Consider the following 22,066-nt stretch of genomic DNA (forward strand, 5'->3'; position numbering starts at 1 on the left):
TGTGGCGGTGGTGGTGATGGTGGTGGTGATGGTGGGGGTAGGCCCCGTCTTCAAACCTCCTGTTTCAGGAAAGAGAAGCTGTTAGGAGAGAGACGGAGTGTAGAAGTGAGAGAAGAACTGTTAAAAAAGAAAAAGAAAAAAAAGTTGTACTGGAATTTGATCAAAAACTGGAGCCAGTTAATGTTGTCCACTTTTGATATCCTTGGCTCCTTGAAGATTTTCCGACAATATTAACAGAGAAATCTTCAATAACAACTATATTACACTGCCTTAAGATACAAGAGTAACAATTTCAGCTGGTCTTAGTTTCAAAGGCGAGTACTGGGGCGCTGACAATGCAACACAAGTGATGCATATTGTGGGCGTACATAGTGATAGCAGTAAAACTGGTTTAAGGTGGTTCATTGTTGTTAGGGCCCAGTAATGACCAATTAAATCACCTGTGGCCTTACCGTCCTAGTATGTGCTTTGTCTTCTCCACTTTCCACAACCATGTCACTGGTCACTGGCCCTCAAAAACCTAGTGAATTGCTCCTTTAAGAGAGCTCCCTTAACTCTGCGCCTTACCTCATAACCTTTCCATCACCTGTCTTGTCGCTCTTAAATGTTTCCCAAATCAAAGCCTCACCTCTCGAAGCCAAACTCTCCGCTATCTTCCTCTTCATCCTCCTCCTTCTTTTGTCTCCTCCGTTTGCCTGGAGGTGCGAGGAGCTTCCTCTCCGCAGCACGTGGTAAACTGAAACAGAGCGGGATGGAACGTGAAGGGATGTTGAAGGGGGGAATGTGAGGGGAGTTGGGTGGCTAAGCAGACACTGTGACAACCCACCTGTCAGCAGGTACTCAGTATAATTGGTAAACGAAGGCCGCGGGATAGTAGCGGGGCCCCTTCTCTACTCTCTTGTCTTCTGTTCTGCTGTTTGTTTGACGGGTATTTGAAGTTGCCAGGCAGTCGTTGGAAGGTTGTTCCTCCCTTGTTTGGTTCAGAGCAAGACAGAGGCTAACTAGGAGAGAAGAAGAAGAAGAAAAAAAGGGAGGAGAAGAAAAGAACACATTTTAAATATGAATCGCTACCCCGGTAAGTTCACCAAAGGTGATTAGCCGAGGAGTGGACAGCTCCGCTTGTACATTTCATTGTGGACTGTGAATGGATAATGTATTTCTCATCCATATTAGACTCTTCCTCCTCTCTCAATGCCAATTCCAGCCATCAGGCTCTGTTTGCCCTCTAATGAAACATATTCATCTTCATCTCGCTCTCTTGCGGTTCTCAAACTCACTTTACAGCATAGTCAATTAAACCCTTAGGGGCTACTGTGTGCATAAAAGGATATATAATGCTTTGACATTTCAGCGAGTCCACATTAGGCACACCCATAGAGCATTCTGCTTTGAGCTGGATGGGAAAGAGTCAAAGCCAAGCCTAGAGGTAGAGGAAAGCCAGTCAGAGGGATTGGGTCTCTTATAAGCTAGTTATCTCTTAGGATTCAGTTACTTATGCTGATGTAATAGGGCAATTGTAAGCTGATACTGAAGTCTTTCTGTGACCCCTACACTGGCTCTTGTTCTCATATTAGGCTACCTAATATATTTTAATGCATATATAGTGTAACAAAAGCCTAATTAATAAATAACTAAAATGGACTGAACTCAATAGAGGAGTGTATTAGTGTTGTGGATCATCGTTTAGACTTCTTGAATTTTCAGAATGTCCTTCAAGGGGGACTTTTGTTATCTTCTGTTTTATCTAAAATCTGTGATTGTGATTGGCTTTGTTTGCTTGAGCCGGCCCCTCCTAGACTTTCATTCATACAGTCACTGGAACAACTGGGGTCAGCAGCGTAACAACACGAAGCAAGTTTCAGAAGAAGCCTCCTGCTCCAGGGCTCTTGTGTGTTTGTGTGTGTGTAAGTGTGTCTGCCAGGCCTGCAGTTGATCCTGCATCTCGATGGCATGAAACAGCTTGACAGGGCCAACTCCTCCTTAAGGCTGAACATCGCTCCTTTCCCCCCTGTCAACCCCCACCCCCCCACCCCCCTGACTTGGGGGCTCTTACTTGTGTGTGTATTCAAGTGCACACATCACATGCTTTTCTTGAAGGCAGCTCTGTACCCAGTTAGGTCAAAAGTGTTCAAAGGAGTCAGTGGTTTTGATAGCAGTGTTTTATCCTTGCATCAAATCACATTGCAGGAACTCTCATTTTAAAAGCGTGGTGACACAGAGTATTTATTTGTATTTGGTTCATTTAGGTTTACACCAACCACATCTTCCTCAATCTACCATCAGAGGCTCTGTGGTGTTAGGGGTAAAAGATGAAGGCAACTGACCGCATCTGACACCAAGGACCATCCTTGAACAGAGACAGACACACTATCTTACTTCATATCACTATGAACAGAGTGCAGATTATACAATGACAATCGGAGGGGGGGGGGGGGGGGGGGGGGGTGTCAACTATTTCTCCAGCGTGAAAGAGAACCCAGTACAGCGCAGGCACATTCTTCAGTGAACTGAGGTGTTGGGCACACATGTATTTTAATATTGTCCAATATTAAACCAGGTAAAACTCCTGAATTTCTGAGTGAAAAAGGAGAGAGTACCGATTCTAAAAAATAATGTTAAAGGTAAAAGACTAACTAAACCACCACACTAAATATTGACGTCAAAATGTGCCCTACAACAACTAATCCTCCATTGTCTCACTGCTCATGACTGAGCCCCGGTGTTCGCTAAAATTAGATCATATATGACAATTCATATTGGTAAAGAAGTGACAAGCCAACATTGGAAATGAAAGGGATGCTATCAGCTAGCTAACATTCATTAACTAAACTGTAACATAAGGCAAAAGTAAGAATCTAACCAACATTAGTAAAATTAGCAAAACTTACCATTCATCTGTAGAAACATGACACAATCTAATTCAGAAACTCTAGGTAAGAAAGTAAAGTGTATTAAATAAGCTACAAAGTTAGCTACTGCTACTTAAATTTACCTAGTGTCTCAATTTTCTTGTTTGACACACATGAGCAAACACGAGATGTTAGAAATGTTACAGTCCAATTTAGGGGTGCCGCAGAATTCTTCCAGGCATGAACATTGGAAATATTTTGAAATATTTAAAATTACAGGTAAGAACATTATGTAATTGTTTCAAACCCCCCAACTACAAACTGTTGTTTGTACCTCGTTTGGGGTGGGGGGTCCAAGTCTTATTAGGTGGGTTAGCCCACTCCAACACCCCCCCACCTTAATTCAAACCCTGACTTTGAATAACATGTTGATAATGATGGTTCCACAACCCATGATTGACATCTATGCCAACCTATCTCATGCAAATTATGTTCCAGTGCAAATTTGTTTTCCCAATTATGTTGTGGTAAAGAAAAATCTCAGCCTGGATAATGTTCACAGGCTACTTTTTTTATGTGTGTTATGTAGATCTATGGTTGGTAGGTGTACAAAGCCCAAGACTTTAATTTCGGAGACCAGGGTTCACATCCTACGTCCCATGTGTGGTTAGCCTTAGGCAACACTTTAGTTAAGGTTAGAGAAAGATTAGAGAAAGATTTCGATTTGGGTTAAATGTCAATACAGTAAACATGTCATGTCTTGTGCTTTTGATTTTTTGAAACCCATTCCTAACCCAATTATGTTCCCAACGCAAAAAAAAAAAATGATTGCGGTGGTGGATTTGGTGGAAATGCACTAATAAATCATTAGCAATCAAAAAAAAAAAATTTAAATACTATATTATGTGTTATTTTATCTGTCCATTACAATGGACGGAGAGTCTGTATAGTAGTAATTAATTTTTTTCAACAGTAAACATGTAATAAACACATTCCATATATATTATGTATTATTTAACAAAATTATTGATAAGAAATAATAATAAGGGGTGAAGCCAGTGTGTGTGTGTGTGATGATGATGATCCTATCATGTCTCCACAAGCTTTCTGTACTCAACCATCTGTGAAACTGTCTAGTGTTTCCTAACCCTTGTCTCTACTCAGAATATCCTCAGCATTGTGTTCAAAGCCCCCTGAGCTGAATATAATATGTAATAATGGGGCTAGGTGATATGACTTCAAATCAATATCATGATTATTTCTAAATTTCACCTCGATTACATTTAATGAACGTTAACTCCAGCACTTGCTTGTCGCTGTCTCTCTTCTTTTTTTGAGCCATGCACTCTTCATATTATACTTTGTACTATAACTCGGCATGTTTACATGTTGACACGTTTAAGCACAAATTTTGTATTTTAAGAATAAGATGAAACTGTTCCTCCTTTTCTCACGGTTGGCCACGCTTGCTGAAAAAGGAGATGTGGCTCTCTAATGCAGTCCACTTTAGATGATGGGGAACACTGTGATTGGCTTACAGGCATCCAATTAAATACCTTTGTGCATTTGAGTGAGGGAGTCAGATAGACATCCTAGTTGTCTAGGAGTACCACAATGATCTTAACCAAGTGCTGTGAGTGCCCAAGTATAACATCATACCAAAATGTGTAGAACAATTTACATTTTGTGATTTGGCAGAGACGTTTATCACCCAATGTTTTCTCATTATATTTATGAAATATAACCCAGATGGCATTATATTTTACAAATCTTGAAAATTCATAGCTCAATTTCTATAATCAAAATCTATTGCTAACTTTAACCACAGTGTAGCTACCATGCTAAGATATATATATATATATATATATATATATATATGTATATATATGTATATATATATATATATGGACTCATTAATTATTAGTTTTATTATTAGCATCCTGCCTTTCATTTCATTAGGGTTCTATGCTATGTTTTCACTCTTTGTGGGCTTCACTCCAGAGGCCTGAGAATATGATGCTGTCATGCCACCAGTCTTATTTTGTTTGATTAGGACAAATAAAATCCAACAAAAATAGTTTTGATCCATTTTGGAAAATCAAGCAAACCGCTTCAAATGTACTTGGACGGTCTTTGAATTTCTGTTTAGTGGTTCATATTTAAAACTCAAGACTGTAAAACTCGCGACTTTCAGAAATGTTTGAAAAATGTTTTAATACCGGGTTTCAAGCCAGAAGTTTTTAGCTTCATTAATATTGTATTTCTTCGATTGTGTCCTGCTGTCATGTCCGATGGGCCAGCTTTTAATTCAGAGCAAACCGTCTCAGACTTCCTATTGAAAGAGGGATAATACAGTTGTGTTTTTGTGGAGGATACTAATGTCGACTGTTTTATGGTGGATTGTACGTGATTTCTATTTGTTGATTATGTTTGTTTGTATCAGTAGATCTCTGTGTGTGTGTAAGATGGGTAAACTCTATTTTGTATGCCCAGCCACCAATATGTAGAACAACAGTGCTAGGCCTCTATTGTCTTGCGCTGCTCTATAGGGGTTAGTTGGCACTGCATATGAACAGATGTGTTTCAAATCATTGTTGTTATTTACCAGTGATAGGGTAGAGCTCAAGAACATGCACCCCTCCCCTCTCCCCCCCTTCCGTTCTGATTTATTCATTCGGACAATGAATGTATGCAGAGATGCTGAAAACCTGGATCTTTTCTGCACGGATTGACAGGCAAATTTATTATTCATAAAAGCTAATGCATTGTTTCTGTTGCTTTAAATCTCTTTTTTGTTCTTTCATCCTGCTTTTTTTTCCCCTTTCCCACATTCTTCTTGATGGTGCACTGAATTCTCTTAGGCAAAGGTTGGCAGTTAAATGTCTGTGTTGAAATGAGAAGTTTGAAAGACGAAATGCTATCTCTGTATATATGTGTGTGTGTGTGTGTGTGTGTGTAAACTGATTTAAATCGCTCTTTGAGCCCTACAGAATGGCGCTTTAAATGTTAAATGGGGGTTGAAGCCTGCCTGAACTAATTTGTAGGGCTTTGCACCGTGTTGACATTTAAATGTGATAAGAATAGCAAACTGTACCGCCGACCTATTTGGAAGATGCTTTCGGAATACATTCACATCAGCTGCGGCCTATAATTAATAAAAAAAGACAGGCCTCCCTCGCTCCAGATTTGATTATAATACAACCTTATAAACACACCAGGGATAGATGAGAGGAGACGAAGAAGGAGAACTAGGGGAGGGAAGAAAAGAGAAGAATAACAGGAATAAAAACAAGAGAAATGATGGGGGCAGGAATTAAGAGGGAGGTGGATTGCGAACACCTGGTCTTTGAGGCAGATTGCGTTGGCTGGCTGCTGTGCTATCACATTACTCTGATCCTGCCTCTCTTGTTTGTCAGAGAATTGAGGAGAAAGAGAGAGAGATAGAGAGAGACAGAGGAAGAGAGGGAGAGAGAGGGAGAGAGAGCGGGTGGGGGTCTGCGAAATCAGCATGCAAATAACACCACATTGTTAACTTAATCAGATGCAGGGGGAGAAAATATGGAGAGGGATGGGAGAAGTGTGGTGGGGGTGAGGGGAGAGGGGGAGATTGCCAGGGAGGTGAGGCAGAAAGGGAGAGGGGTTTTTGCGGTGATAGGAGATGGCAGAGGGCATGCAGATTATAACCACCCACACCCCAGTTCCACCTCCCACCACTGCCCACATCCAACACCCTGAGGCTGCTCTGGAACTTATGGAGAACGAGCTCTCTCTCTCTCTCTCTCTCTGTGTGTGTGTGCGTGGAGAGGTGGAATTTGAGGGAAGCTGATGCAGCCTCTTCAGCACTCCATCAAGTGGCAGGCATAAGCACTTAGCAAGCGGCTACTAAGCTAGCCTGTCTTGGCCAGAGCGCCGGTGTCAGAAATTTTCATAATGCTACTGTAAATGTCAAGACATTTTTGTCATAAACAAGAGAAGTTGCGAGGCACAAGCGACCCTGAGCAGGCACTTAGACACTAATGACCGCAGCTGTGGCTCTTATAAACACCTGAAGGCCTCAGCTGAACTGTTGTGGATTTTAGTAATGCATTATTTTAGGTTAGCACTTGATCAAATAGAGGAAAAAAACATAGAGTATCCTCCCCCACGCAGCATGTTGATGTGATTGTTTTACATATTTTGATATATTCACTTCACAGCATGGCATTATCATTACGTGTATGTGTGTGTGTGTCTGTGTGTGTGTGTGTGTTTGTGGTGCGACAGTTATCGGAGAGTCTGTTTTATGTAAGTTTGAATATAGAAGGTGAGAGAGTGTGTGTGTGTGTACGTGTGTGTGTGTGTATGTGTGTGTGTCTCGAGGGGAAAGTTCATATAGTGTACTACAAAGAGGCCATTTTTCATCATAAATATCCACTGCCTTAATGAACTTAGCCCCCCCACCAGAGCGTTCATGTTCAAAAATGTGTGTGTGTGTGTGTGTGTGTGTGTGTGTGTGTGTGTGTGTGTGTGTGTGTGTGTGTGTGTGTGTCTTCTTAATGAGTGTGTGTACTGTAGCCTTTGTTGTGGAAGATAAGTCGGTGACGATGCTGAAGGTCAGGCAGGGCAGAGAAGAATGAGGAAAATGCAGTGTTGGCCGGGACACACTCCTCCGAACTGAAGCTCTGGTGCAGACAGACACAAGGAATCCTGGGAAACAGCCAGAGCATACCTTCGCAGACTGACACATACACACCACACACTGGTGCCACTATACTTGTGAGCATCTGTATTGACTATTGCCTGGATTTATTTTGCTTACAACTTGATTTAAAATTATAGTTAATTGAAATTTCAACCATAACTCTAAATCCTAATCTGTCACTTTACAGATGTGAGAGCTGGCCTCACTTTCAAGAACTAACTTGATAATACACATATGCACACTCACACACCCACACCCACACACACACACACACACACACACACACACACACAAACACACACACACACACACATTCACAGACAGTTTTATTTGCTTGTAGAAGTACTGTATGGGACATACGCTTTTTCTTTTGCTGTCTGCATGAGTTTTGCACTGACAATACACTGAACATGCCTATATATGTGTGTGTGTGTGTGTGTGTGTGTGTGTGTGTGTGTGTGTGTGTGTGTGTGTAACAGTGTGTTTTGTAGTCCGGTTCACAGAGAGACCTGCAGGAAGAAAAAAAAAAAAAAAAACCCTCTGAGGTTTCACCAAACTTCTCCCTCCTGCTTTAATCATGGCTGCCTTTCACTGAGTTGTTGGCATTGATGCAAACGTTGCCTCGCTGCCATGTCTCTTCCTCTTTCACCCTTTTTCCGCTTTATCCATCTTTCATTTCTTTTATTTTGTCCGGTAAACCTTCTCATCCACCCTCCCCCTCAAACCCCATCTCTGATCTTAAGAGCAGTCGCCACTGTGTTTTTCTGATAAAGTCTTATAGATAAACATGCTCTTATGTCCCCGAGGCCCTCCGCCCTCTCTCCCGAGAGCACACCCTGTAAAGCACTTCCTCTGCTACAATTAGTCTGTAATAAATACACCCTGGCCTTAAAGTAGATAATGCTCTCTCGCTCTCTCTCGCTCACTCTCTCTCCCTCTTTCTTTCTTCCCTTTTATATCAAGTGCCACATTAGCTCGCTGTACATATTTGACTTTGAAGTGAAGTGTGTGCGGTGATTTATTTTTTCTTTTCTTTCTCGTCTTTCGGATAAAGTGCGTGAGAACAATAGCGGTTGTAAGGCCACTATGAGATATTGTAACATATGCGGAGAATCACAAGCATTTCCACTCAAGTCTCAGCTTCCTGATGGCTTTGACAAGATTAGTTTGCTTTCTTAAACAGGAAGTGTGCTGCTTAAAGAAAAAAAAAAAAAAAAAAAAAAAAAAAAAAAAAATTACATAATAAGTTTGACTACTTCTCAGAGAGCTAAAGTTCCCTTCAAACTCCTCAGATTAAAAGAGGAGACGCAGAAAAGTGGGAGAGGAGAGAGATAGAAAGGGGGGAGTTTATCAAAGTGATGGAATAAAGAGAGATTTAACACGGTCATATTAAAAAGACATGCGGCAGTTTCAATATTTAAAAATCCCATTTGCTTCGACAGAGGAGCTTTTTCATTCAAGAGCATATGGCAGCAGTACCTGTATTCAGCTTCTCTCTTATCTTCCTCAAAGACAAAGAGAAAGAACTGCTAAAAGGGGGTGGGAGGGGGGGGAGAAAGGAGGGGTGGTCGGGGGAACTGAAGAGAAAGAGATACTTTCAAACAGACATTCAGACATTGAAGAATCATTCAATTATCGGCAGCATGATGTAAAATAATTACCTGACTCACTTCCTGTAATGAGTGCTGCTAATTAGCCATAGACTTTTGTTTTAGTTGAAAAAAGAAAGAGAAAGTCCCAAACTCCCAACAGCAGAGGAGCTGTGAAAAGATATGTTGTATGTTGAGGTAGCACTCCATCTTTTCTCTAAACACACTCACACACACACACCACACAAAAAAAAAAAAAAAAAAAAAACAGGCAGTGTGACTCTCTACTATAGGCTCACTTGGCTTGAAGTCACAATTTACCTCCTGGTGTATGCGCGCACACACACACACACGCACACACACACACACACACACCTCTCAGTAAATAGTCGAGAGTGCACAAAAGAACCTTCTTCTCTTAATTAGCTGTGTAACAATTAAAGTCTCCTCTTAGTAAATTGAACCTTTGTCTCCCTTGCCTCCCTAGTTTGATTTCAGCACCTGTCACAACAACCCCTCCCTTTACCACCACCTCCACCGCCGCCACACACCCACCACTGTTACCTCCATCCCCCCCTTCGACTGTAGTCATTATGCAAAACTCTACCAGAATGCTCCCAGCATGAGTGGAAGAAAACAGCAATTATTTCTGATATTCTCTTATTTAGGCCATATTGACATTCAACTACTTTTTTCTCTCTCCACCGGAGAAACAGAGTGAGGTTGAGGCTGAGGCTCCGCTTTTGTTTCCGTCTCAGTCTTGAGTCTCGCACGTCATCGCTGCAGTCACTCGACATACAGACATACAGGCAGCACTGCTCCACGATGTGACCTACACATTTCTGAGTGTGTGTGTGTGTCTGTTTGCGGCGCTGACATGCAGTGCAGAGGGTGACCAGTGATGTAAGCTATGACAGATACACTGTCTTCATTGTCTCTCTGGCCTCTTTCTTCCTCCAGTCTAACCATGCGTGAGCGCTCTACACTACCATGTTTGTTTGTCTGACACACACACACACACACGCACACACACACACACACACACACACACACACAGCATTGTGTCCTGGTTTTCTGACCGATTGTACAGGAAGCAGAGTTCAGTCACCAGACCAATCCACACAGGTACATTACAAAACATTAGAGCCAACAAGAGTAGAGAGGCTATGCCACTGTTGTGAGGTTTGGCAATTATAGTTATATACGGGGGAAATAAAAACACAAATAGATCTATACAAGGACATATGAGCATAAAGAAATCCCAAAGAACATCAATAAAAAATAAGCAATAACAGTTGAAATTTGAGTCAGTCAAGATGATTTAGCCATCATTAAACAACCGATTATCCATCCTATGGCAGCCAATTATTCTTCTGTTTAAAGACCACGCTGGTTTACATTTAAACTAAACTTTAAAGGTCCCATATTTTACACTTTTCCTGTGTTTTATTTGTAGTGTTGATCCATAAGAAGATATAAAAACCATCTCAGTGTAGTTTTACATCTCCTCTCTCTGGAGCTCTTGTAGCAACAGGTCGGTGAGCCAATCAGAAAGAGAGGAGACTCTGAGCCTCTCTTCTGATTGGCTGACTGTTTTCTGAGCGATCCAATAAAAATATATCAGATTTCAAGTAAACACTAAGAGAAATCAAATCCTGCAAAGTTGGATGGTGGGTACAGGTGAGTGGGGCTTGGGGCATGGCTGAGAGTGGTGACGGCTTTCTTGTGACATCACAAAGTTACAGAAGTCCTGATGGCTGGTTTTAAGGCTCAGTTTGTGAATACAGGCTGTGTACATTTCTCTGTGGACTGAGCGCTTTGATACTTTCACAGTATTAATACAGAACCTAGACCTGCTTTATAATCAAACAACACATGGACATCTACCTTTATACAGTATGGGAATTTTCCGAGGCCTGAGTGATTCAGATTCTTTTGAAATAAGCTGCAGCAGTTGCAGTATTAAAGCAGGATTGATGCAGTGTATAAGTGTAAGATGAGGCGCCCTCACTATCATTATCATGTCAGCTCGTAATAATTTTAATTTATTTTTTGGCTTTGGCTCCCGTCACTGTACCTCACCAAAGAGAGACTGCTTTACAAATGTTTGGCACTATTAATCCTGTGCTCATCGCTCTGCTTTATTCGCTGCTGCAGGGGTCTGTCCGCGCCACTGTGACCACTATTGTAGCGCGCTCAGGAGGGGAGAGGTGTTCACAGATGTACATGCACACACACACACACAGACACACAGACACACAGACACATACCCTCACACACACACAGAGACAGAGACATCTGCAGGTCATCATCATCATAGTGGGAATAATACCAGGGATGGTTATCATAAAGGGAAGCTTTGAGCTCCCGGCCGTCTTGGGAAGATGATTTGGCTGGCCCAGAACAATGAACTGTGGGAATCCGCTTGTCCTGCATTGATCTTCCTCCCATGGCATCCCCTGCAAGGCTGTCAGAGCGACGGACGGATAAAAAGACCAAAAACATTCTTCTTTCTCTCTCTCTTGCTCTCTCCCGGTGTCTTTCTTTTCTCGCTGTCAGGAAGGCTCCCACTGATCAGCAGGGATGAGCTGAAAGTTGAACTACCTGTTGACAGGACCTCTTAAACAGCCCTCAATGACATATTGTTCAGTAGAAAGAGGGAGAGGCAGAGGCTCCTGTTCATTCACTCATTTGTCACTGATCTATTGAGTCTGTGGTCTCATCACATCCTCGCTCCCTTGCTGTTATTTTCTCCGTGTTAAAGCGGAGTAAGGCGCTATGTTAATTCCGTGTTATGCCTACATTTTAAACTGTTGGATGTCCCGTGGTCACCTAAAATATTATGTCTTTTTTTTTGTCTTGCCAGTGGTGTGTTTAAGATGGTGTCCACACACACACACACACTCACACACACACGCGCACACTGCTTTTGTCCAGCCTATCAGAACTCTGGAAAAACCTCCCCAAAGATCCAGTAGTCCTTTGGGAGATGGGAGACTAGGCACACATTTATTTATATCCTAAATATATGTATTAATGCATTTATTTTCATTGAAATTAAATCTGTATTTGTAAGAAAAAAACAAATACAGATCAAATCTAGATCCGATCGGATCTTGGTAACGTCTGCAACTCAACTTTTTTTTTAATTTCCTCTTCAAAATAGAAACAATCCATTTTTGAAACTTCTATTTGATCGTGCAAAGTTATGAGTTTTGATCAAGAGGAGGCTCCAGGCATGGGATGGAGTCAGGATTGAATCTGGTACGGGTTGTGTGTGACTTGCCTTCCGTGTACAGTTCAGAGTGTTTTCGCCTCATTACAGAAAGTAATAATGCAGTGAAGTCAAAGAGTGAGATTGAGACAGAGGGGAAAGAAAAAACAAGGCAGCTTTTTTCTTTTTTTTTTTTCTTTTTTTTTATTGGATTAATTAAATACCTTGCAAAGACCACCTGCAACAGAACAAAACACAAGGCAGGAAGAAAAGCTTGTACTGTAGCTGGTCTGTTTTACCTACTGAGCTCTAACTCCAACTAACTTTCCTGTAAAAAAAAAAGTTACAGATCTTTGAAAAGATGAAGACGCTCTGTTTGTACTTTGAAAGCATATTTGCAGCTTTTGAATGGCTCCAAACAACCTGCAGCTCTCAGTACATGTAACATATGGTAAACATCCACAATTTCCCTTCAACATCAGATTGCTGTAGCAACGCAGTCGTCTCATTAATGATTTGGTGCAAATATGATGGAATTCAACACATTGTTAATAATGATTGATTTGTTTAACGCAATGAGTTTGTTCATTAGGACTTAATGAGGTATTGCATTGTGATTAATCGATAGCTTCGGTGTCGATACATGCCAAAATAACAAAGTAAAGTCCAACTAATGGCTTTTCGATCCTGTAGTCCCCCCTTCCCCACACATCTTGTCTTAAATGCCAGAGGAAAGTTTTATGACAAAACTCGAGGCCTTGTGAATTCAGAATTTTTTGTTTGAAATTGTTGACTTTAATTTGAATTTATAATAGGTATCTCTTTCTAATATTGAAACAGCTTTTCACATACTTCTATAATTTATATGGTTACAATTAGAGAGGAGCACAAAAAGAAAATCCCATATGCATTTATGATGCTCGCTACTATTGATAATGACAGAAATGAACTGAGCACATTCAAATGCTGAAATACACTTCCATTGTATTACAGATACCACTTATAATTAAGCTGAGGCTTGAAGAGAAAAGGAGCAGAGAAGAAAAATGCATTAAGAGAAGCAGAGTGACATCAGTGTTGTGTGTGTGTGTGTGTGTGCGTGCGTACGTGTGTGAATATGTGGCAGATTTTCGAGTGTTTACGGGTGCACGTGGTGCTTTGCTGAATATTAAACCACAAACTATAAAGACAACAACTGAACCATCGTGAGAAAATGCTAAAGGAAGTCTTTGTGGTTTTAGAGGTATCAGAGGAACCAGTAGTTTTAATGAGGCAGCATTGCTGTACATGCCAGGAAATAATAAGGTTATACGGGTTAGAATAACGGCAGATAGATACTGTAGCGATGTAAAGCTACACACAGTAGATGTCTTCTTCATAATGGAGTCTACACAGGCTACACAGCCGTGGCAGAGACAAAGTGGCCCCAGATCTTTCCTTAACACAACGGGTAAGAGTGACAATCCTCAGCCTTGATCTTCTAAAAGCTTTATATTTATATATCATTGAAGAGAGTTGTTTTCTTCCTTACATTCAATGGATATTTGGCAACAGCAACAGTGAGGACGATGTCAAAATAGAGCAAGTTGTTTGACGTGATTTCTGCGTGCAGTCATTTGATAGCGCTGGGTGAGTTGCAACACACTCACCGTGTCTTTTAGAGGGCATTCGCATATTGAATTGTTGTCTGTAGTCAAAGGGGTTGTGTGTGTGTGTGCGTGCGTGCTTGTGTGTGTGTGTGTGTGTGTGTGTGTGTGTGTGTGTGTGTGCTCCTGCTTTTACACCACCCTCAAATTCCCTTGCATGTGTGTGTTGATATGAGCAGAGGGGGGATGTCACATAAGAAATGTCCTTTTTAATCAGGGGAAAAAATATAAAATGACTCGGGAGCAAAGCAAGCATATTAATGTGCCTCATTTGCATACGCTCGTCAGCCAGGATACGTTTATAAAAAACACAAACTGGATTCGTCAGTTCATTTCACATTATTCCATTGTCTATCTGCCTTTGTTATATGTTAAAGATAAAGGCAGAAATCAAATTGAAGAAAAGGGCAAGCTGCTATCTCCCCAAATGAGCAACAGCTCATCAGCCTAGTTTAAATCACAGATTTCTATTCCAAAAGGCAGCCGTCTCTGTAAAAAAGGCCCATTCAAATAAGGTCTTTGCCGATATAAGCACGCCTGGTGATGGAAGCTGGGGTGTCACATAAATACAATTTAAAACCTAAGTCATTTAAAGCAGTCTAACAAAGTTTTATCTTTCCCTGCAATTCTTTCCCAATATTATTCTCATAATAAATGTACACATATACCCTCCAGTATGTGTGTATATATATATATACACACATACACATACTATATATATATTTGACATTTACATAGTGTAATGTCTCAGTTTAAATTAAGGATGTAGATGATTAAAGATGTCTTTAAGAACAGAGAAAAAAGAAATCTGAAATTCTACGAAAAATTTAGACATTTTTGACTCATACAGCTGAACACACTTGTGACGTTATTTCTTTCTACAATGGAAATGAAACATTGTTCGGAAGGTTGGTCCCAAAACTGTTGCACAAGTTCCCCCACCAATGTGTTGCACTTGTAGTTTTCTTTGCTTTTACCTTCAGTGCAGTTCATCTTTAAACTGCCCCATGTGTACTGTGCTGGTCTTAACCATGTGAAGCTTGTTCTGTTCCTCTAATGTTTTGGGTCATTATCTTGCTGTAGGATGAAGCCTTGCTCAACCAGTCCGTCTTCATTTGTTACTTGCTTTTTTCTAACCATTCTGATAACAATATAAAGCACCTCTTCCTGCAGTTCAGTATTATCTTAAAGGTCCCATACTGTATAAAGGTAGATGTCCATGTGTTATTTGATTCTAAAGCAGGTCTAGGTTTTATATTAATACTGTGAAAGTATCAAAGCGCTTAGTCCACAGAGAAATGCACACAGCCTATATTCAGAAACTGAGCCTTAAAACCAGTCGTCAGGACTTCTGTAACTGTACTTTGTGATGTCACATCGAAGCAGTCACTGCTCTCAGCCATGCCCCAAGCACTGCCCACCTGGACCCACCATCCAACCTGGCAGAATTTGGTTTCTCTATGAGTGTTTACCTGAAATCTGATATATTTTTATTGGATCACTCAGAAAACAGTCAGCCAATCAGAAGAGAGGCTCAGAGCCTCCTCTCTTCTGATTGAGAGAGGAGGTGTAAAACTTGTTTATACTTGTTGGCTACTTGTTTAAACTATGTTTATACATCAACATCAAATAAAACTGTAAAAGTGTAAAATATGGGAACTTTAATCATTCATCAGAGAGTGTAGTAATGCAGTTTGTTCCAGCATTTCCTTTGTACAAACAGAGGGTTTGTCACTCATCAACCTCTAAGAACTGTTTGCATTAACTTTCAAGGCTTCATTTACTTCCACTGCTGAAGGAAAGCTAGAAGTTAACCCATGTTTAAATCCCTGAAAAAGGCCTGTTTTCTATTAATTTTTTTATTTTTTTTTACTATGGGCAGTTTTATTCCCTTCAACTGTATCACATTTTTTTTAACTTAATTTTTTATCAAAATGCTTTATTTCTCAGTTGAGAAATACAATCATAAGATCTGTCAGAGATTTAAGTAGACTTTGACAGGAGCACATCTCGCTGTGAGACGTAAGCCTGCAGAACATAGCATGGCCATTATATTCTTGATGAATTCAGTAGAATTGCTTTATGATACTTGTGGGGAGAATTCAAAAGGCAAGCCCACAAGTGTCACATTCCTTTAAACACAAGTGGAAGCTGGTCACAGTCTCTAATTCATGTCCTCAAGATAAGAATCCAACCATCAACAGTGTGTTGGAGGGGCCAGTGTCTAAAAGAACAGGCACTCCCTATGTCTACTAACCTCCTACTGATGAGAGAGAGAGAGGAAAGAGAGAGAAAAAAATTCAAATGAATGAGAAAACAAATGAGCCTGGCACAATGCGGAGTCCTCCATGCTGTAGAAACATACTGTAGGTGGAGAGAGGGAAACAGAAAGACAGAGTCTGGCAGAAACCTTAGTTGCCCTTCATGCCTGTAAAGTGTCTACTGAACATGTGTGAACATATTTAATGTGGGTGTGCCCCATTGCTGCCAGATTGGGTCCATACGCCGTCTAAAATGATACCACTTTCTCTTAAAAGTGAACTCACCTAATGCCAGTTGTAATGCCTTTACATCGCCTCTCCATGAAAGGCTTTTTTGATGATTACAATAATGTGTAACAGCACAGTGGCTGCCACTGTTACCAGGCAGCATACTAATCAGTGTAATGAGATATTATACAATATTTTGTTGACCAAAGCAGAACCATGGTTATTGTTTCTGAGGGTTTGACCCCTGCCAGCAGCCAGAGGAAGTGTGTAGATAGATGTTTATACCTCACCATCTGGAGAGCAGATGGATCTGCATTAAAATCAGTGTTATTCTTTTTTTATATTATTTATTCACTGATGTTGTACATATGAAATGAAAACACTTACAGTGATAATACAGCATGTTCAGAAAGTCATGATATATTTCAATCGGCATGTATCATGCAGTAGGTAGGAACACAACAAAGTGCTACCTGCTTATTCCTCTGAGACCGGAGGGTGTGCTTATCTTTTTTTTTTTTTCGTTCGAAATAGAAACCAGTGTTTTCTCCACCCTGGAAACTGTAAAAGAGTTTTAGAATAAGAGGACAGACAGAGAGAGAATTTGGGGGAATAGAAAAAAGCAAAAGGAAAGCAAAGTGATTCAGATCAAATGTAGTGTGGTTCTTTAATGGAATATTGCACCAAGACAAGTGTCATTGCACCAAGATAAGAGTGTTGTGTTTACTGGAGTAACCCCTTGGTTTTAAGTGCTATTGTTAATATCATAATTGTAGTATTGCGGTGGCTTCCTGACAATGCCGTTGCTCCATTTCATTAAGGCATGTAATTGGAAGAATTCTGATAGGATGGGCACAAGTAGTTTAATTATACACTGCTGACTGTGTTTACAGAGTAATTATTCCATCCAAAATGGTGTTACATTTTGAAAAAGTTCTACTTCTATGGAGTCACAGCTTTTTCCAGGCCCTTGGTGCTGACAATTCATGCGGTGCTCTTTGCGTCAAAGACAAAAACATTTATTTCAGGACAGGTGTTGGTTCCCTAAATGAAGTAGCACAATAATTCTGACCATGTGGTTGGACATACACGGCATTGGCACCCACCATTGGCATTGGTTTTGAAATATTTCTAGTTCTGCAATTCTATCATTTTTAATGTGGTACTTCCTTTCCTGTCTTGTTTTACAGGATGGAGGACTCTAGTTTGTGTCTTGGTGTGTCATCAGCGGTGCCTGATGCTGATGCCCATCTGAGCAGTGCAGTCTTGAATGGCCGCTACCCCATAAGTCAAAAGCTTCACCAGCTAACTGCCCAGCTAGGACACGCCTTTCCCGACCTACACCGCCCACAACAGATCCCTGAAGAGAAAGCAGCCACGCCTTTAGACGAGAAGACCCATCACGCAGCCCTGGCTAGTCAACCTATCAGCAGTCAGATGGCCTTGCTCGCCAATCAGCTCAACCGAGACATTGACGCGGGGGCGCTAAGTGGGCTAAACGGACGAGTTGACCTGCAGCAGTTTCTCAATGGCCAGAACTTGGGCATCATGTCCCAGATGAATGATATTGAAGATGACGCCCGCAAGAATAGGAAGTATCCCTGTCCATTATGTGGCAAGCGCTTCCGTTTCAACAGCATCTTGTCGCTGCACATGCGCACACACACAGGAGAGAAGCCCTTCAAGTGCCCCTACTGTGACCACCGAGCTGCTCAAAAGGGCAACTTGAAGATCCACCTCCGCACCCATAAACTGGGTAATCTCGGTAAGGGCCGCGGCCGTGTCCGAGAGGAGAACAGGCTGCTGCATGAGCTGGAGGAGAGGGCCATCCTGAGGGACAAGCAGATGAGAGGGAGCGGCAGTCTCCTCCAGACAGCTCAAACACCCCATCTGGGTCTCAATAACAGCTCTAACACCCAGCAGCAGCAGCTAGGCTCAGCTTGTGGCCTCCTTCCTCCCTCTGGCCTCGCCACTCCAGACACAGTTTCCCAGCCTTCTTCTTCACCCAAGCCAGCTGGCACCCAGGATGAACAGTCCCTGAACCCAACTACAGGCTTCCGCTGTACCTTCTGCAAAGGGAAGTTCAAGAAGCGAGAGGAGCTGGACCGCCACATTCGCATTCTCCACAAGCCCTACAAATGTACTCTGTGTGAGTTTGCTGCCTCCCACGAAGAGGAGCTGATAAGTCACGTTGAAAAGGCCCACATCACAGCCGAGACCACGCAGGGCCAGGGTGGCGGTGGTTCTGGTGGCATGCAGATGGCCACCGAGTTCCGCTGCGACGTGTGCGGACAGGTGTTCAGCCAAGCTTGGTTCCTGAAGGGTCACATGCGCAAGCACAAGGACTCCTTTGAACACTGTTGCCAAATCTGTGGCCGTCGTTTCAAGGAACCCTGGTTCCTGAAGAACCATATGAAGGTACATCTCAACAAGCTGGCCATCAAGAGCAAGCCTCCCCAGCCCAGTGAGCAGGACATTGCTGCCGTCAATAGCATGAGCAATCTGGCTCAAGAAGCCCATGCTAACCTTTACTCACGCTACATCTCCTGTCTTCAGGGAGGCTTCCTTTCTCCAGACAAACAGGGCCTGAGTGAGCAGCACCAGATGTTGGCTAAAGCGGGGATAGCCATGAAGGAAAAAGAGATGTTAGGGAAGCTGCTGGGGCCAATGGCAGGAGGTATGGGCCATGGGCTGGGTGAAAACGAGAAGCGCTCACTCCTGGGTTGTCTAAACCTTGTGCCACCACTCAAGTCGAGCTGCATGGAGCGCCTCCAGGCAGCTGCGAAAGTGGCAGAGATGGATTCCCTCAGTAGCTACCAAGCCTGGCAGATAATGGCTCGTGGCATGGCTATGGACAGGGCCTTCATGCCTAAGGAGCAGCAGCAGCAGCAGCAGCACCAGCACCACATACCCCCAGGGCAAGAAGATGATATGGGTGGTGCTGGGGCCTTGGCTACTTTCTCAAAGGATAAACAAGACTACTCCTTGATTTCTTCCAATGATAGCTCCAAGCAGAAGCAGCTCTCAGAGGCCTTGCAGGGATCCAAGGCCTCTAGTGGAGCCATGATGTCCATGAAGGAGGATGGAAGAGGCTTTGACAGTCATCGTGACTTAATGTCTCACCATGGTAGTTCTGAGGCTCCTGGAGCCCTGGCTGGCTTGGGAAGCCCAAACATTGACTACAGCCTCTCCAGCCTCTCCGGTCTAAAGGAGAAGCCTTCAGAGTGCCCTGACTGTGGCCGGATCTTCAGAACCTACCATCAGATGGTTGTCCACTCCCGTATCCACGGCAAAGACAGGAGAGGCATCGAGGAAGTGCTCCAGCAACAGGGTCTGGATGAACGTCGTGGGTCAGCCAGTGACCCCGAGTCCCAGTCCATTAGCCGCTCGACCACTCCCGGTTCATCCAATGTGACAGAAGAGAGCGGAGCTGGAGGAGGACACTCCCAGACCGGAAGTGTCCAGGATGACAGCCCACATCCCTCCTCACCATCTTCAGGTAAGAGAAAAGTCAGAATGAATGGTAACAACTTGTATTATTTGGTCTGAATCTAAATTTTATTTCATGACATACACTAGGGAATTATGTTTCATTCATTCATTTGATTCGATTTCCACTAAGAAGCTCTTTAATTTTACAGCTAGGCCTATAAAAGTGTGTCAAATCCACCTCTTTAAGGGGATGAAAATTAGCACAAATACCCTTCAAAGAATCAGAACTACACATTCTTTACATAACTTAGATACTTAAGTTATTGCTGTACATGGTAACATTTGTCCCCTGACACTTCTGTGTTGCTGCCACAATTCACATTAAGCCAAACACAAGACCCCAGAGAACACAATCCAGAAAGAGACCTGCTCCACCATTGCATCCACATTTTGCAGGTTAGCAGCCTAGATCCCTGTGGAACACTGAGTAAAGACTGGGAGCGTAGGGACGAACTCATTTTAACCACAGCGATTAATAAATGTCTTTAATAAACATGTTGGAGACAACCATACCCCCTCCCTTCTCCCTACCCGGCAAATACAGGCCGGCCGGGGCTAGATAAGTGTATGTTTAGTGGGATTAAGGGAGGCTCGTTGCTAATGATTACACAAGTTTTTAAAGGTAACTTTCGCTTGCTCCTCGGGGCACTATTCTGGCGTTAAGTACGTGCGTGGTAATTAGGTCACGACTATGCGATAATCAGTCGGTTTAAGCTAAACAAGACACTAATTAAAGCTATACATATAAAACAGGTCAAAAAAAAATTGGTGAACTTCATTTGCAAAAGCAAGGATGTGCTTTTAAGTCCTATGAGGAAAAAAATATAAATAAATATAAATATAAATCAGAGTGGCTTAGCTTAAGGCTGTAAGCAACTTAATTCCACCAGTGGAGACGAAATTGTTTATTTATTCACAGAGGCATAAAGTCCTTATCATGCCCGTGTAGTGTGATGGGTTTGAACATGGGATAGGCTATGTTTATTTTAATCTAAGAAATAATAACAGACAACCCCCCACCCCAATTAGGAATTAATGAAAATGAGAGTGAGATAAAAACCTATTTTCTTTATAGAGACTATTAAACATAACACTTTCTCAACAGGGTGGGGGTGTAGCGGATGTAATTATCTTCTGAATTTTAATGCTGGAAGTTTCTCTCTCCATCTGTCTCTCTCTCCCTCTCTCTGTATGTCTCTTTTGACTCAAGCACTTTGAATCTGATGGGTACAGCTTGTGGTGTTTCAACAGCTTCAGAAGTACTGTATTAACAATGAGTGTGCAGTATAAAAAAAAGTGAATTAAAATAATAATTGACAAATAAAACCAGTAGAATTTACCAGCAAATGCTAACAAAGCACAAATGAATGCATTAGATTTAGTTGAGTGGTTAAATCTCGCCCCCTAGTCATTATTTTTGGAGAAGGAGGGTAGGATTAAAGACAGAAATATAAGTAGAAAAATAAATGAAGATATGTGCTGGCAACTTTGCACAAAAAATGCCTGTTGGTTTCCACAAGGCCTTCCTGCTGTTTCTGCCTAACTGTTTGTTTGTATGTATTACAGGTAGTGTGTCGCACCCTTAGCCCAGTGATACACAGGAACCATTCAAACTCTCTGTCAGTCTGCCACTGTCCTATCTCAAAGGCTGTCCTTATATTGTTATTGCAGAGATTTGTGCCAAAACAGGATGTCGAACTGTAGCTAGCTGCTACAGAGCGTGGCAAAGCTGGAAAATAGATTTTGTAGAGAAGGGTAGAATAAAATGATTAGGCATGCACTGATCTGAATAAACTGGAATACGCTTTTTCAGAAAAAAAGTGAGAAGTAAACAGATTTGACATTAAAAATGTTAAATATGCTTGTTTTGCTACTTCCTGTTTTTTATTCAGAAGTAGTGAAACTTGTCTGTCTTCACAACTTACACAATGTGATTCACATTTGGAGCTCAGGGACTCTCAAATTAGAAGCTTTGATGTGTGAGAAAAAATGTGTCTGAGTCTCATGTGGAGAAAGGTGTCATGCTTCTCCTCTGTATGCATGTTTTGTTGTGTGTGTGTGTGTGTTTCTGCGTGTATGTGTGTGTGTGTGTGTGAGGGGGGGGGG

General features: G+C 42.0%; 1 protein-coding gene across 4 annotated transcripts in view; it reads left to right on the forward strand.

The window, feature by feature from the left end:
- The window catches only part of znf536 (zinc finger protein 536), a 241,165-nt gene that overhangs the window by 105,112 nt on the left and 113,987 nt on the right, over positions 1 to 22,066 (forward strand). For 3 of the 4 annotated variants that reach the window (XM_087180210.1, XM_087180209.1, XM_023429722.2), the window contains exon 5: positions 17,659 to 19,967. In XM_087180210.1, the coding sequence (XP_087036336.1) occupies positions 17,660 to 19,967 (2,308 nt within the window). In that variant the 5' untranslated portion in view covers position 17,659. Of the gene's footprint in view, positions 1 to 13,643; positions 13,784 to 17,658; positions 19,968 to 22,066 lie in introns of those variants that run through there. The other variant, XM_087180211.1, reaches the window with a different exon arrangement.

The sequence above is a fragment of the Seriola lalandi genome, unplaced genomic scaffold, assembly GCF_002814215.2.
Source record: "Seriola lalandi dorsalis isolate HSWRI2012SDOR001 ecotype SW California unplaced genomic scaffold, Sedor1 jcf7180002054898, whole genome shotgun sequence".
NCBI lineage: Eukaryota > Metazoa > Chordata > Actinopteri > Carangiformes > Carangidae > Seriola > Seriola lalandi.